This window comes from Lactuca virosa, chromosome 1 (genome assembly GCF_052849685.1).
Source record: "Lactuca virosa cultivar CGN04683 chromosome 1, Lactuca_virosa_CGN04683_v6, whole genome shotgun sequence".
Classification (NCBI taxonomy): domain Eukaryota; kingdom Viridiplantae; phylum Streptophyta; class Magnoliopsida; order Asterales; family Asteraceae; genus Lactuca; species Lactuca virosa.
In genome coordinates, this window is record NC_136426.1 from 66395325 (window position 1) to 66410216 (window position 14892).

Sequence of the window (14892 nt, forward strand, 5' to 3'; positions counted from 1 at the left end):
TTTTATCAATAACCAACATATAAGGACTTTTATGCATATTTCCCTATAAAAAGAAAAAAATTGCTTTTAGGCTAGTGAGTGTGATGCCATATTTACCATGGTCCACGTAGACGCTATGTCATTTTTGCCACACTTTAGCCAAAACTTGTCATTTGCATTAGGGGTGTTCACGGTCCGCTTTTTTCGGTTTTTAGGTCAAACCGAAGCCAAACCGTTAGTAACGGTTTTTGTTTATCAAAAACCGAAGCCGAACCGTTAAAAAATGAAAATCGAATCAAACCGAACCGTTACTAACGGTTTGGCTCCGGTTTGGTTTCATGGCTTGGGCTTTTTAGGCCCATTTTAATCGAGTCCATTAGACTAGTTTTCTCAAAAAAAATTGTTAAATAAAAATTGCAAAACAATCATAAAATCTACCAAAAAAATCTTAAAATCTGTCAAATATTGTCCAATACATGCAACTAATAAGCTGTCCAAAACAGTAAATAAAAAATATCAAATATTGTCCAATACATGCAAATATGCGATTTCCGATTTACGTATTTGTGTTGATTAGGGTTGTTGCTTATTAGGGGTGTAAGTGAGCCGAGCTACTCGCGAGCTACTCGAGATCGACTCGTTAAAAGCTCGACTCGATATCGAATTAAACGAGTCCGAGCCGAGCTCGAGCCTAAATATGAGGCTCGTTTATTAAACGAGCTCGAGCCGAGCTTCAGTTAGTGGGCTCGCGAGCCTAAACGGAGCCTATATATATATATATATATATATATATATATATATATATATATATATATATATATATATATATATATGTGTGTGTGTGTGTGTGTGTGTGTGTGTGTGTGTGTGTGTATATATATATATATATATATATATATATATATATATATATATATATATATAAGCTCGTTTAGGCTCGCGAGCTCACTAAATTGTTCACGAGCCGAACTCGAGCTTCATTTTAAGGCTCGAATCGAGCTCGAGCTCGAGCTTCTTCAAAATTAAACGAACCAAGCTCGAGCTTGGTTAGACTCGGGCTCGGCTCGGCTCGTTTACACCCCTATTGCTTGTTCCCTTATTGGATTAAAGGGAACGGGCTTCACACAAAAAGGATTGGGCAAGTAACTTATTAAGTTGTTGGGTTATAACTTTTTATTACTTATACATAAAAATTAATATATAATAAAAATATATACAATTATATGTAAAACAGTTAATTAACATATATTTATATAAATCCTACGGCCGCGTCCGATTTTATACGTTTAAAAATATTGAAACTGCAAACCAAACCGTTCACTACGGTTTCGAAAGTTTGAAACCGCAAGTCAAACCATAAAAACAAATACAAACTGCGAAACCAAACCAATGTCCGGTTTGGCCGGTTTCACGGTTTCAAACCGAACCGTGAACACCCCTAATTTGCGTGGCGCGTGTTGCCACATTTATCATGCTAAATATTTTTTTAATTAATTTAGAAAATAAATATTGCAAACATATTATTTTTTTAAAAAACTTAAATTCCATAAAAAACATAGAAATTCAAAAAAAAACATAGAAATTCAAAAAAAAACATAGGAATTCAAAAAAATTAAAAACATCACAAGACTACTAGAAATTCAGAAACATCGCACTAGAAACTCAAACACACAACCCACTAGAAATTAGAAGACAAAGACTTCAAATTCGACGCCATTTGGGGCTTGCCTCACAATTTGCCAAAACTCAACAAACTTGAAATATTTGTCAGTTTCAACACGGTAAGCCTCAAGAGCATTCTCTAACCAAGTATTTTCGTTTTCACCATTTCCGGCTTCATGCATCACCCTACAAAACACAATGGTAAACCGAGTTGCGAGTGTGTGTGTGTTTCTCCATTTGGCGTAGAGTAGATATTTTATTCGAGGTTGAAGGGCTTGGCGGTTGTATATGTCGGCGACTCTCCTCAAAAAAGTAGTCGTAGGGCTGTCATTGTGGGTTGGATCTTCTGCTACATCAATCCATGAACGAGCGAGTAAGATCTCTTATTCAGTCGACCAAACAATAACAATTTTTAGTGATGAGGTGTAGAAAATGATGGAAAAATAAAAAATTAAGATAATAGAATTAAAGAGATTTGAATGGGGTAAAGAGTGAATAAGGATGAGTGTATTTATAATTGAAGATTGAAGGTTTAAAATTTGAAATTTTGAAAGAAAAAAAAAACGGTTATATTTTTGAAATTGGGTATTTTTTTTGGAAAAAAATAAGTTTTGAAAAAGGAGTTTTATTCTTGTCTATTAGTTTGTAAGCTCATCTATATAAGGGCATAAGTTCTAAGTTTGGAATCATCGAATCCATTCACCTACAATCACCACCACCACCATTGTAACAAAGCTTCCACAGTATTTTAATAAAAAAGGTGTGTACTTTAAAGTTTTAGTTTTTGAGCTTTAGTACAAGATAAAAAAAATTCCTGGCAACGTAGTAATAAATGGGTAAAAAAAGAATACCAACAATTCACTCTCTCTCATTGGTGAACCATCGCCGAGTTGCCGAGCCGAGCTCGGCATGCCGAGGCTTCGGCTCGATGTTCGCCGAAGTCACCGAGTTCATTCCCGAGTCCACACCGAGTAGCCTTATGTGAGAGGCAAATAAGTAAAACACATCCTTTAAATACATGGATAAAAACCAGAATCAAATATAAGGACATCCTAGTAAAAATTTGAGTTTTAAGAACTCGAATCCCAATCTTTTTTTTTTTTTTAGGAGAAACATATAGAGCTCATTTACAGTTTTGTCTAGATAAAATAAGACAATCTTATCATATAACAGTTATATAATAATATTTTTGGAAGATTAAAATCTTTTCGTCTTTCATAGTTCATAATTCATCGAGATAAGGTATGTTATAATATAGTCGAGCCTGAAATATTGTGACGCACGTTGAACGACATTTGTGATCAGCCGCCTCAACTACGTTCAAAATTCAACCCCTCGTCAATTAAATAAAATTTATTTTCAACGCCATTTTGCCATCCCTCCTCATATATAAACAACCCCTTGTTTCTTTGCACCCTAAATCATACTCGAAACCGTTCTTCCAACACCCGTCTGTAAAAACCCTAAAAAAACACATTTCATTTCAGACACCTTACTCTTCTTTACGATATCGTCAAAACCTATTTCGATTTTCAGTTGTTTTTGGGGAAGTCGAGTTCATTTCTTCGGAAGTAGCTCAATACAGCTTATCGGTTTTTAGGGATTCAAGGATTTCCTTTAAAAAGTTAAAAATTTTGGATAGTTTTTGCAAAAAGTTGAGGGTTTTGATTAGGGTCAGTTGATTTCGTGCCTGGAAATGGACGGGAGTGATATATACAAAGCTAGTAGTAGTATAAGGTTAGGGAGTTTAAGGGCAGCAAGTGGAAAAACACCAAGTTTAAGATCTGGAAGTACTTCTGTATGGAGGAACTCTGGTATGGATGTGTTTTCGAGATCTTCTCGTGAAGAAGATGACGAAGAGGCTCTTAAATGGGCTTCACTTGAGAAGCTACCGACTTTTGATCGATTGAGGAAAGGTTTGCTGTTTGGATCAACAGGACCTTCCAATGAAGTTGATATCAATAATCTTGGATTTGAACAGAGACAACATTTACTTGATAGACTTGTGAAGGTGGCGGATGAAGATAACGAGAAGTTCTTGTTGAAGCTCAGGAACAGAATTGACAGGTATTATTAATCTCTCTTTAAATATATATATATATATATATATATATATATATATATATATATATATATATATATATATATATATATATATATATATATCGACTATCAAAATCACAATAAGAACAAAAAGGGCAACAAAAATTATTAATGCTAATTTGTACGGGTTTGAATAAGGTCAAAATGGGTTTGTATGAGAGGTGGTAAAACGGGTGGTAGATCTTTTGGGAAACGAGTTAACATGGGTTTGGGTTAAATTAATCTGGTTTAGATGGGTTGGTTCATCTGTATTTTCCTTAATTATTTTTTAAGTTTTTAAGTATTAATAAATTAAATTTGATTACGAATATGGTTATTTAATTTTAATAAAAGAACATAAGAGTTGGCAAGTAAAGATTACAACATAAATCGGTTAATTTAACAATATAAGAGTTCCAAAAAATATGAATACATCCGTATTCCTTATCTTTTATAAACTTTTTATATTTTATCTATTTAACATATTAGATAAAAATAACAATAAAATTCGGTTAATTTAGATGAATGGATGAGTTTAGATCAAAGCACTTGGGACTGACCAAAACAAAATTATTTTTTTCAGCCTCACAAATAATTATGATTATAGCAAAATTTGTAAAATAAAGAATCCAATATTGCTAAATAAGACATTCTAAGGTGGCGTTGACTTATTATAAAAAAAAATTATTGATACTTAAGTTTTCTATTAATAGTAGCGTTTTTACTTTTTACTCTCACGTATTGTCTACTATTCGCGTTTTTTCTTCCATGTGGGCCCATCTAAATATATCGATTTTTTGTTTCTTTTCATATCGTAAGCATTCAATGTACCCATAGACCAAAATCAGGAATTTATTGTTTTTTCCATGACTTATCACTTACGCCTCCATTATCGTATTGTTTTTTTAACTTTTAGCTACACTAATTAATTTTATCTTTTGACTTATTTAATTTGTTTTTTTTATAAATAAATAAATAATAAACTACTTTTGTGTAATATTACAGAGTTGGGATTGACTTGCCTACAATTGAAGTCAAATATGAACATTTGACTGTGGAGGCAGATGTCAATACAGGAAGCAGAGCTTTACCTAGTTTCATTAACTTCCACATTGATTTCATTGAGGTAAGCAACAAGAATTTTAAAAGTTCATTTATTTATTATGTGCATTTTTAACATTTATTTTATATTATCACTAAGAAGATTGAACTTTGTAAAGAGCTCTATTTAGAGCAATACGGACGAATTTGGTTGTTATTATTTGCATTAGACTGAATTTGGACCAAGAATAGCAACCAACTTTATCCGAATTTCTAATTTGGTCATCAAAGTTTGAAAACTACCAAAAAAAAGTCCTGAGCAGTTATTCAAATTGTGTTTTAACATATGCATGTTACTACATTTGAATTGCACAAATGCTGTCCAGGTATTACAAAATCATTCCTAATTCTGTTTTCATGTTCATGTTTGCATAGGGGTTATTGAGCATGTTCCGTGTACTTCCGAATTCGAAAAAGCATATAACTATCCTTGATGATGTTAGTGGTGTTGTTAAACCTAGCAGGTGAGATTAGAATGAAGAACACATAATCAATTAATCATCCATTAATATAGCTACATTTTGATTGCTTTATTAGTATCAAGATCCAATTTTTGTACTCAAAATTAATTTGATGTAAATGTGTTTGTAGAATGACATTACTTTTGGGTCCTCCAAGTTCCGGGAAGACAACACTCTTGTTAGCCTTGGGTGGGAAGCTTGCAAAGGAGCTTAAGGTAAATTCTCAACCCTAGAGGCGTCTAAATGGGTTAAAACAGATTGGGTTAGGTTAGCTACTTAGCTTTAATTACCAAGAACAATTTGGTTGTCTTTTTTCTTCAATTTTTTAATAATTAGTTTATTAAATATGATTACGTAAACTATAGTATTAAAATAATAATCCATTTTTATAATAGAACTTTCTAGGAAGTTGTGGTTAACCCACCAACATTTTTTGTCCGATTTTTCTAACTTAATAAATTATTATCATATTTAACGTATACAAAACTCATGTTATTAAAATAATAATCTAATATTTTTTTTAATAAAACGAGTTAGGAGGTTGTAAGCATTTGAATGCACTTTAGCAGACATTTTATCCTAAAGTTACAATTTGAGTCTTGTATTTGATCCTAAAGTTACCATTTATAAATGTAGACCTCGGGGAAAGTGACATATAATGGGCATGAATTGCATGAGTTTGTACCCGAAAGAACGGCTGCTTATATCAGTCAAAACGATGTTCATATTGGAGAAATGACAGTCAGAGAAACCTTGGCTTTCTCAGCAAGATGCCAAGGGGTTGGATCACGTTATGGTTAGTTTCATGACTTCATCTTCCATGGTGTGACACTATATAAAAATAAATCATATTTCACAAAAGGTTAATAATGTTTTATCATATGAATTACAGAGATGTTGGCGGAGTTATCAAGAAGAGAAAAAGACGCAAATATTAAGCCTGATCCTGACATCGATATTTACATGAAGGTAAATAACGAGTTTCTGAGAATTTCTTTTATCATGAATATTATCAAAATCTTATGATAGTTGTTTTATTATTTAGGCTGCTGCAACAGCAGGACAAGAAGCTAGTGTGGTCACAGATTATACTCTAAAGGTATAATAATTATATAATTACATATAGGAAATGAGAAAGAAAACGAGTTAAGGTCTGATATGAATTTTTTAATGATTACAGTTATTGGGGTTGGACATCTGTGCTGATACCATGGTTGGGGATCAAATGATAAGGGGTATCTCTGGTGGACAAAAGAAGCGTGTCACAACAGGTGAAATGATTGTGGGACCATCAAAGGTTCTTCTCATGGACGAGATATCTACTGGTTTGGACAGTTCTACAACTTTCCAAATCGTGAAATCGCTTAAGCAGATGCTGCACATTCTAGAAGGAACAGCCGTCATTTCTCTCCTTCAGCCGGCACCCGAAACATATGACTTGTTCGATGACATTATCCTCCTGACTGATGGGAAGATTGTGTATCAAGGCCCACGTGAACACGTGCTCGAGTTTTTCGAATCAATGGGGTTCAAATGTCCCGAGAGGAAAGGCATTGCTGATTTCTTGCAAGAAGTTAGTACACTCGATTTCTCGTGATTTTTTTTATTAATAATTATAATCTCAATGAGTTGTTGCATTCGGTATTTATGTTGGGATTTGGGTTACAGGTTACATCAAAGAAAGATCAACAACAATATTGGATGAGAAGAGACCAGGCTTATAGATTTGTGACTGCTAAAGAATTTGCTGAGGCGTACCAATCGTTTCATGTTGGAAGAAAAATGGGACAAGATATCGCAACAGCTTATGACAAAACAAAAAGCCACCCGGCTGCTCTCACAACTGAAAATTACGGTTTAAACAAAAAGGAGCTCTTGAAGGCTTGTACTGATAGAGAAATATTGCTCATGAAGAGAAATTCATTTGTTTATATCTTCAAGTTATTCCAGGTGAGTATCGTGTTTATACAATTATACTGTGTTTGACAAAGTATTGAACTTGAGTATTTAGCTTAAAATTCTAACAAACTTTATGTTGTTTTGCTTTGTTTCAGCTACTTGTGATGTCGCTCATCACTTTGACTGTGTTTTTCCGAACCGAGATGCATAGGCGTACAACTGAAGATGGTGGGATGTATGTGGGTGCTCTTTTCTTTGGTGTTGTTATGATCATGTTCAATGGGATGTCTGAAATATCAATGACAATTGCAAAGCTTCCCGTATACTACAAACAAAGAGACTACCTGTTTTACCCTTCATGGGCGTATGCTTTACCCTCATGGGTCATCAAGATTCCTGTTTCATTTCTTGAAGCTGCTGTTTGGGTGATTCTCACTTATTACGTAGTGGGTTTCGATCCTAATATTGCAAAGTAATTACGTATTACATTTCAAAATCACAGATTGAAAGCTTCAAAAACATGTTTTCTTATTTGCATATGTTTATTTACGGGATCTTTCTTGTTTTGCAGATTCTTCAAGCAATATCTTCTGCTTTTGCTCGTTAACCAAATGTCTTCAGGATTGTTTCGTTTCATTGGAGCATTGGGTCGAAATATGATTGTGGCAAACACATTTGGGTCATTCGCACTTCTCTTAGTCTTTGCTTTGGGTGGCTTTGTTCTTGTTCGAGGTACTAATTTAGTTCAAAACATGACCTTCCATCGGCTTTTTTTTTTTTTGGTCAACTAACGTTTTTTTTTTTTTTTTTTTTTTTCCAAAAGAGGATGTAAAGAAGTGGTGGTTGTGGGGATACTGGTCATCTCCTATGATGTACGCCATGAATGGAATTGCTGTGAACGAGTTTCTTGGGAATCAATGGAAACGAGTAAGTCAAACAATGCTTTTGTATGTTTTTATATATTGATATATAAATACGTATGTATACTGAGGCTTATGTTTATAAATCTTTTTTGGTGTTATAGCCATTGAATGGTACCACATTAGGGAAAATTATTATCACATCTGGAGGGTTCTATGCGGAAGCTTATTGGTACTGGATTGCAATTGCGGCCTTGGTGGGATTTATTCTTGTCTTCAACCTGTGTTTTGCTTTGTCTCTGGCTATCCTTGGCCGTGAGTATCTCCATCTTGGACTTTTTTGACTTTTTGATTTTCAGATTATTATTTTAAATGCTTCTTTTGTAACATTTTTTAAACCCTACAGCATTTGGGAAAACTCAGTCGAATGCAGCACAGGCTGATAATGACACAGAAGTTGAATTGTCAGCCATGACAACCGGAAATGATGCCACTCAGACCAAGAAGAAAGGGATGATTCTTCCATTTGAACCACATTCAATCACCTTTAATGATGTCAAATACTCCGTTGATATGCCACAGGTAGAGAACCCTTTACTATCAACACTCAGAAAACTGTTTTGAGTGGAATGTGATTGTGTTAATAAAACTAATATGATGATGATAAATGTTGTAGGAAATGAAAGAGCAAGGGGTGAGTGAAGACAGATTACTTTTACTTAAAGGTGTGAGTGGAGCTTTCCGACCTGGTGTTCTTACAGCTCTCATGGGAGTCAGTGGTGCTGGAAAAACAACTCTGATGGATGTTTTGGCTGGAAGAAAAACCGGTGGTTATATTGAAGGTGATGTTAGGATTTCCGGGTATCCAAAGAAACAAGAAACTTTTGCCCGAATTTCTGGTTACTGTGAGCAAAACGACATCCACTCGCCACATGTCACTGTTTATGAGTCTTTGCTCTATTCAGCCTGGTTAAGGCTGGCTACAGATGTTAATGAAAATACCCGAAAGGTTCGTATAATACAACATACATTTTGTCTTGATACTTCAGTTGAATTCCATTTAAAAAGTTTGATGTTGTTTACAGAGTTTTGTTGATGAGGTTATGGATCTGGTCGAGCTGAACCCATTAAAAGACGCGTTGGTCGGGTTGCCAGGTGTCAATGGGCTATCGACTGAACAAAGAAAGCGGTTGACTATTGCTGTTGAGCTTGTAGCCAATCCGTCTATAATCTTCATGGATGAGCCAACTTCAGGACTTGATGCTCGAGCTGCTGCTATTGTCATGAGAACTGTTAGGAACACTGTGGACACAGGAAGAACAGTCGTCTGCACCATTCATCAACCCAGCATTGACATCTTTGAAGCTTTTGATGAGGTAAGAAAGAAAATCATGTTCACATAATTCGTTATTACAAATGATTACTATTCGGTTAGTTGTTCATAACTTAAAACAACAATCGGTTTAATTGCAGCTGTTCTTGATGAAACGAGGAGGACAAGAATTATACGTGGGACCCGTGGGTCGCCATTCTTGCGAGTTGATCAAGTATTTCGAGGATGTCAATGGGGTAAGTAAGATAAAAGACGGATACAACCCTGCGACATGGATGTTGGAAGTCAGTACCTCAGCGCAAGAAATTGCTTTAGGAGTGGATTTCACAGAAATCTACAGGAACTCTGATCTTTACAGGAGAAACAAAGCACTCATCGCTGAATTGAGTGTCCCACGTCCCGGAACAAACGATCTGTATTTCCCGACACAATACTCGCAGTCGTTCATTGTTCAATGTATGGCTTGCCTGTGGAAACAACGTTGGTCGTACTGGAGAAACCCGCCTTACACTGCAGTCCGTTTCGTCTTCACCACCTTCATTGCCATCATATTCGGTACCATGTTCTGGGATCTCGGTAGCAAAAAGTAAAACCCTAATTAATTCCCTAAACTTAAACATATGAAATTGATCCCATCTTCTGTTGTACTAATTTTGAAGTCATTATTTCAGGACGACCCAACGGGATCTGATAAACGCAATGGGCTCAATGTACGCCGCAACCCTCTTCCTCGGAGTCCAAAACGCATCGGCGGTGCAACCAGTTGTAGACGTAGAACGCACCGTCTTTTACAGAGAACGAGCTGCCGGAATGTATTCCGCTTTGCCATACGCCTTTGCTCAGGTACTTACTAAATCGAACATCATTCATTATACATACACTTCCAGATATTCTTACATCCTTGTAAAATTTACAGGTTCTGGTTGAAGTCCCTTACGTTTTTGCACAAAGCGCGGTGTACAGTGTTATAGTGTACGCCATGATTGGGTTTGATTGGACAGCAGCCAAATTCTTCTGGTACTTGTTCTTCCAGTTCTGCTGTTTACTCTACATGACTTACTACGGTATGATGACGGTCGCCATTACTCCCAACGCCAACATCGCTGCCATCATCGCCGCCTCGTTTTATGGACTCTTCAATCTCTTTTCAGGATTCATTATCCCACGACCCGTAAGTTCCTCAAAAGCCCCATTGTTGTTTTACATTCGTTATTGTTCAATTGTAACTTCGATGCTCTTTTTACAGAGGATTCCGGTGTGGTGGAGATGGTACTACTGGGGGAACCCATTGGCTTGGACCCTTTACGGCATGGTTGCATCGCAGTTTGGCGACTTCGACACCGAGCTTACGAGTGGTGAGACCGTGAAAGGTTACTTGCGTCGGTATTTTGGTTTCAAGCATGATTTCCTGGGCGCCATCGCTGGAGTGCATATCGGACTGGTTTTGTTTTTCGCGTTTATCTTTGCCTACTCCATCAGATCCTTCAATTTCCAGAAGAGATAAGATCACATGAGCAAGCATGTACGATAGCTTTTTGATAATTTTTAAGTTAGAAATTAGGTGTGGTATAAATGAGATTTTGCTTTAAACGGTCGTAACTCGTAAGATGTATGTATAAAAATTTGTTATTTGGCCCAAAGAAACATTATACATACATATATTAATTTGCACTTTGGTGTGCGGGTAGAAACTACTATTAATTTGATTTACTATATGTAGACCAAAACTTACTATAACCAGAAGACTTAATTGCAAAAATGGTCATATGGTATGCAATTTTTTGGGGTTTTGGTCCAAACCACGAGTTTTTTGGTTTTGTAGTCATTTTGGACTGGTTTGTTTGTGAGAATGGTCCCTGTACTTAACACCCGTTAAAAAGAATCCGTTAACCCCCTCGTGTGCCTTGCACGTGAGGGTATTTCTGTCTTTTTACTTATAGGGACCATTTTTGCATATGGAAAAATAAAACATCCTTTATATATCGTTTTCTTTTCCCAGGTTCTTCCCCAACGAATCTTCTTCCCCAACGTTCTTAACTGTTCTTCCCCAACGGCTATTTTCTTCCATTTCTCCTTCCTGACTTGCAATCGAACAATGGTGGTTTGTTTTTGTGGAAAGCTCACTTTGGTGAAAACGTCTTGGACACCACTGAATCCCGGAAGAAGGTTTTATGCTTGCCTTACTAAGGATTCTGTTTGTGGGTTTATCGGGTGGGTTTGACCCGCCTATGTGTCCTAGGAGTAAAACCATCATACCTGGTCTTCTAAGAAACATAAATACGTTGGAGGAAAGATGTAATGGGCTGGTAAGAAGTATCAATATGTTACAGGAACAGTGCAATGGAATTTTGAGCAGGAACAACATGTTGGAGGCAAGGTGTGATGCATTGAAGGATGAAGGTTTCAAGCTAAAGATGTATTTATGTGCAAGCTGGTTTATGTTTGTGATTGTTATATTTAGTATTTGATCTATGTAAGGGATAGGGTTAGACAGGGTTTTTGTTGATCAAGTGATGCAGGGTAAAAATGGTATAATTTTGTTGTAAGTTGACTTCATTATGTTTGTAATGAATTCCAATGTTGTTAATGATATAAATGATATTCAAGTGTGAAAATGTGTTCAAAATGTGTATCAATTGTCAAATATAAGCACATAAATAGAACCAAAATGTAACAAAAGTACATTACCAAAATACGTGTCATAAATTGACCAAAATACACATTCCATTAACCACATGAGTGGAACCAAAAACCATTACCAAGTTAAGCATACAAGTGTCTGTGCACCATACATAACCACATCATCAAACCATAACTAAAGTTTTCAAAAACAAACAGTTTTTAACAACAAGCAAACAACCAAAATCACTTCTTGGATTGATTCCCACCTTGCCCTTTACATGTCCTAGAGTTGTGTCCTTTATTCTTGCATTTGCTACAAGTAACACTGATATGTTTCCTTGATAGCTTCTGCACTCCATCATTTGTTGGCCCTTGGGAATGTTCTCCTTGCATCTCATTGACTCCATCACCTTGACTTGCCTTCTACCTTTTGCTTAACCTTTCACCCTCACTTTGTCTTCTTTTTTTCTTAGGCCTTCCCACCTGAGTGCGATGTGGAGGAGGGATTAGCTTTGTTGGACAATTACTTTTAGGCCACATGGGTCTCCCTTTAATTGGTTCCACCTTAAATGAATAAGCTTTTTGCCATGTCTCTAGCCAATACACCTTGTGTACCCACTTGTAAATGTCAAGCTCAGCCTCAGGGTCTTTGCTCATTTCATTCAAAGTTGCAATTGCATGCCTGCAAGGTATTCCCATTAACTCCCACTTTCTGCAAGTGCAAGTTTGGTTCCTAACATTCACCACATGCTGATCTTGCAATGCTCTAGTGACTTGATACTTGTTTGCCCCATTCCACCTAGCAATATATTGTGAAGCACCTTTTTTCCTTGCATCTAGGATGTCTGTTGCTGTAGGTGTTAGTGGACCTTTAGCCTTCTTCATTGCCTTCATAACATTGCATATCCTCTTCATTAGATACTCCCTAATGAACTCTAAACATGAAATTACAGGTTTGTCCCTGCCTTTCTCTATCTTCCCATTAAACACTTCACACATGTTTGAAATCAACACATCAGAAACAGCTCTTCCTGCACATTACAATAACATACAATTAATGCTGATAATCATTACCTTATGCAAAGATATACAATTACCTGAGAAATGACTCCTTGCCCAATGTACAGGAGGAATCTGCTTCAACCATTGACAATCCTCCTTATCATACTCACTAAACTCCTTCATCAAATGCTCAAACTCAGGAATGGTGGTTGCTGATGCACACCTCCATAAATGGTCCCTGTACTCAGTTTGCCCCCACTTCTTTCTCATATTGTCATGAATATGTCTAATACAATACCTATGCTCAGCATTGGGAAACAATTGATCAACTGCAATTTGTAATCCCTACATGACTCAACAAACAATAATTAGAATTAATTTCTTGGTAAAAAAACACAATCTAAATGATCAATTGATGAACTGCAATTTACCTTTTGCCTGTCACTTATGAAAGTATAGTTTGAGTTGCTCCCAAGCTCCAAGTCATCCCCAAGGTATTCTAAAAACCACTTCCAGCTAGCTGTGTTTTCAGACTCAACAATTGCATAGGCCAAGGGATAAATTCCATTGTTGGAATCTAGACCAACTGCTGTAAGAACCTGACCAGGGAATGGGCCTTTCATGAAGGCACCATCCAAACCTACTAAGTCTCTAAGACATGCCTTGAAACCTTTTTTCAGTGGACCCAAGCATACATAAATCCTTCTAAACTGCCTTGTTGGGGATGTAGGGTTTCCATTAGGACACACATCTATTTTGACTGTTGTGTCTGGGTTTGTAGCTTGAAGTTCAAGAGCATAGTCCCTCAACAATTCAAACTGTTTTGTGTAGTCCCCAGTTACATGCTTTCTTGCCATATCTTTTTCCCTAAACACCTTATCCATCGAAATACCCACCTGGTAGGTCTTTTGAAAGTGATATTGTATGGCTCTCAAAGGAATCTTCGGATCTGCCTCAACTTGATCTATGATTTTCTTGCAGATTAAAGAAGCAGTACAAGCTCTGAGTTTTCTTGTTTGTAAGCATGTATGAGTTTGGTTTAAGGTCCTTATAAACCAGTCAGATTCGGGGTTTGACCTAGATGCATGTATATACCAACCACATGCTTCTTTTTGTGTCTTTACTTCTTTGCCCTTACTTTTTGAAGTGGTAGGTTGAGTCCCCACTTGACCTTTATTGATGACAGGTACAACACCTCTGCACTGTGCCCTAAGCCTTTGATTGTCATTTTTTTGAAGAATAGATTCCTTCTTGTTTCTAGTGCATGCACATCAATTAACTCCTTTAATTCTTTTTTACTTTTAAACTTTTGTCCCACTGAGAATGATTGTATATGTACTGACCCAAGGCTACACCTTTTTTCTTTTCCCAAATTTTTTATAAGAGCTCTTCTTTCTCTGTCTTGGTCTGATCCTTCATCCAATGATTCGAACTCCTCATTGTTGATCACTTCCATATCTTCAGGTTCATGACCATCATTAATACATGCTCCTTCAACATCACTTTCAACATTTAGAAAGAAGTCTGTCATGTCCACATCAACATCTTCTATATTGTTCTCCTCATCCATTATGTCATCCACTTAATCTTCATTTTCTGATTGTTTCCCATCATGATCATCACCTTCATCCTTTTCATACTCTCCATCACTCTCTTCAGATTCATCATCCCCTTCATACTCTTCAACATCCTCATCACTTCCAATTAAATTTTCCATAAGGTTATCAAAAAGCTCATTATATTGTTCATCATCATTAATAAGTGGGGTGTTGTAGCATCCATCAATATGGTCATTATCATGAACCCCAATCATCTCATCCCCTACATTAACAACAGTTGCAGCCTCATGAACCTCCTTAACACCCTCATTAGTGTTTTCCTTCTCTTTTAA

General features: G+C 36.3%; 2 protein-coding genes across 3 annotated transcripts; one reads left to right on the forward strand and one right to left on the reverse strand.

Moving 5' to 3' along the window:
- Positions 1-3049: 3049 nt before the first annotated feature.
- LOC145143135 (pleiotropic drug resistance protein 1-like) lies at positions 3050-11048 on the forward strand. 2 transcript variants are annotated; one of them, XM_079074796.1, is made up of 20 exons: positions 3050-3708; positions 4729-4849; positions 5200-5288; positions 5416-5500; positions 5922-6081; positions 6178-6254; positions 6331-6384; positions 6466-6858; positions 6954-7235; positions 7340-7656; positions 7756-7916; positions 8008-8111; positions 8209-8359; positions 8451-8626; positions 8721-9053; positions 9130-9420; positions 9518-9963; positions 10049-10220; positions 10294-10548; positions 10624-11048. In XM_079074796.1, exons 1-20 carry the CDS (start codon positions 3338-3340, stop codon positions 10879-10881), a joined length of 4296 nt encoding a protein of 1431 aa, XP_078930922.1. In that variant the 5' UTR covers positions 3050-3337; the 3' UTR covers positions 10882-11048. The 2 variants fall into 2 exon arrangements, with proteins under 2 accessions (XP_078930922.1, XP_078930921.1); XM_079074795.1 differs by having other exon boundaries at positions 10294-11048.
- A 1374-nt stretch (positions 11049-12422) lies between these two features.
- LOC145114654 (protein FAR1-RELATED SEQUENCE 7-like) lies at positions 12423-14571 on the reverse strand. Its single transcript, XM_079050713.1, has 4 exons — positions 14345-14571; positions 13433-14258; positions 13097-13346; positions 12423-13030 (listed from the first exon to the last, which is right to left on the reverse strand). The coding sequence occupies exons 1-4, from the start codon at positions 14569-14571 to the stop codon at positions 12423-12425; spliced, it is 1911 nt and encodes a 636-aa protein (XP_078906839.1).
- Between the last annotated feature and the right edge of the window lie 321 nt (positions 14572-14892).

Bases quoted from the DNA above. Each gene is read 5' to 3' on its own strand.
- LOC145143135 (XM_079074795.1), top strand. From the start codon at position 3,338: ATGGACGGGAGTGATATATACAAAGCTAGTAGTAGTATAAGGTTAGGG. The intron at 6,859-6,953 runs GTTAGTACACTC...TTTGGGTTACAG, and splicing joins TTGCTGATTTCTTGCAAGAA to GTTACATCAAAGAAAGATCA. The intron at 8,627-8,720 runs GTAGAGAACCCT...TAAATGTTGTAG, and splicing joins ACTCCGTTGATATGCCACAG to GAAATGAAAGAGCAAGGGGT.
- LOC145114654 (XM_079050713.1), bottom strand. From the start codon at position 14,571: ATGGATGAGGAGAACAATATAGAAGATGTTGATGTGGACATGACAGAC. The intron at 13,347-13,432 runs GTAAATTGCAGT...TGAGTCATGTAG, and splicing joins TCATAAGTGACAGGCAAAAG to GGATTACAAATTGCAGTTGA. The intron at 13,031-13,096 runs GTAATTGTATAT...TGTAATGTGCAG, and splicing joins GGCAAGGAGTCATTTCTCAG to GAAGAGCTGTTTCTGATGTG.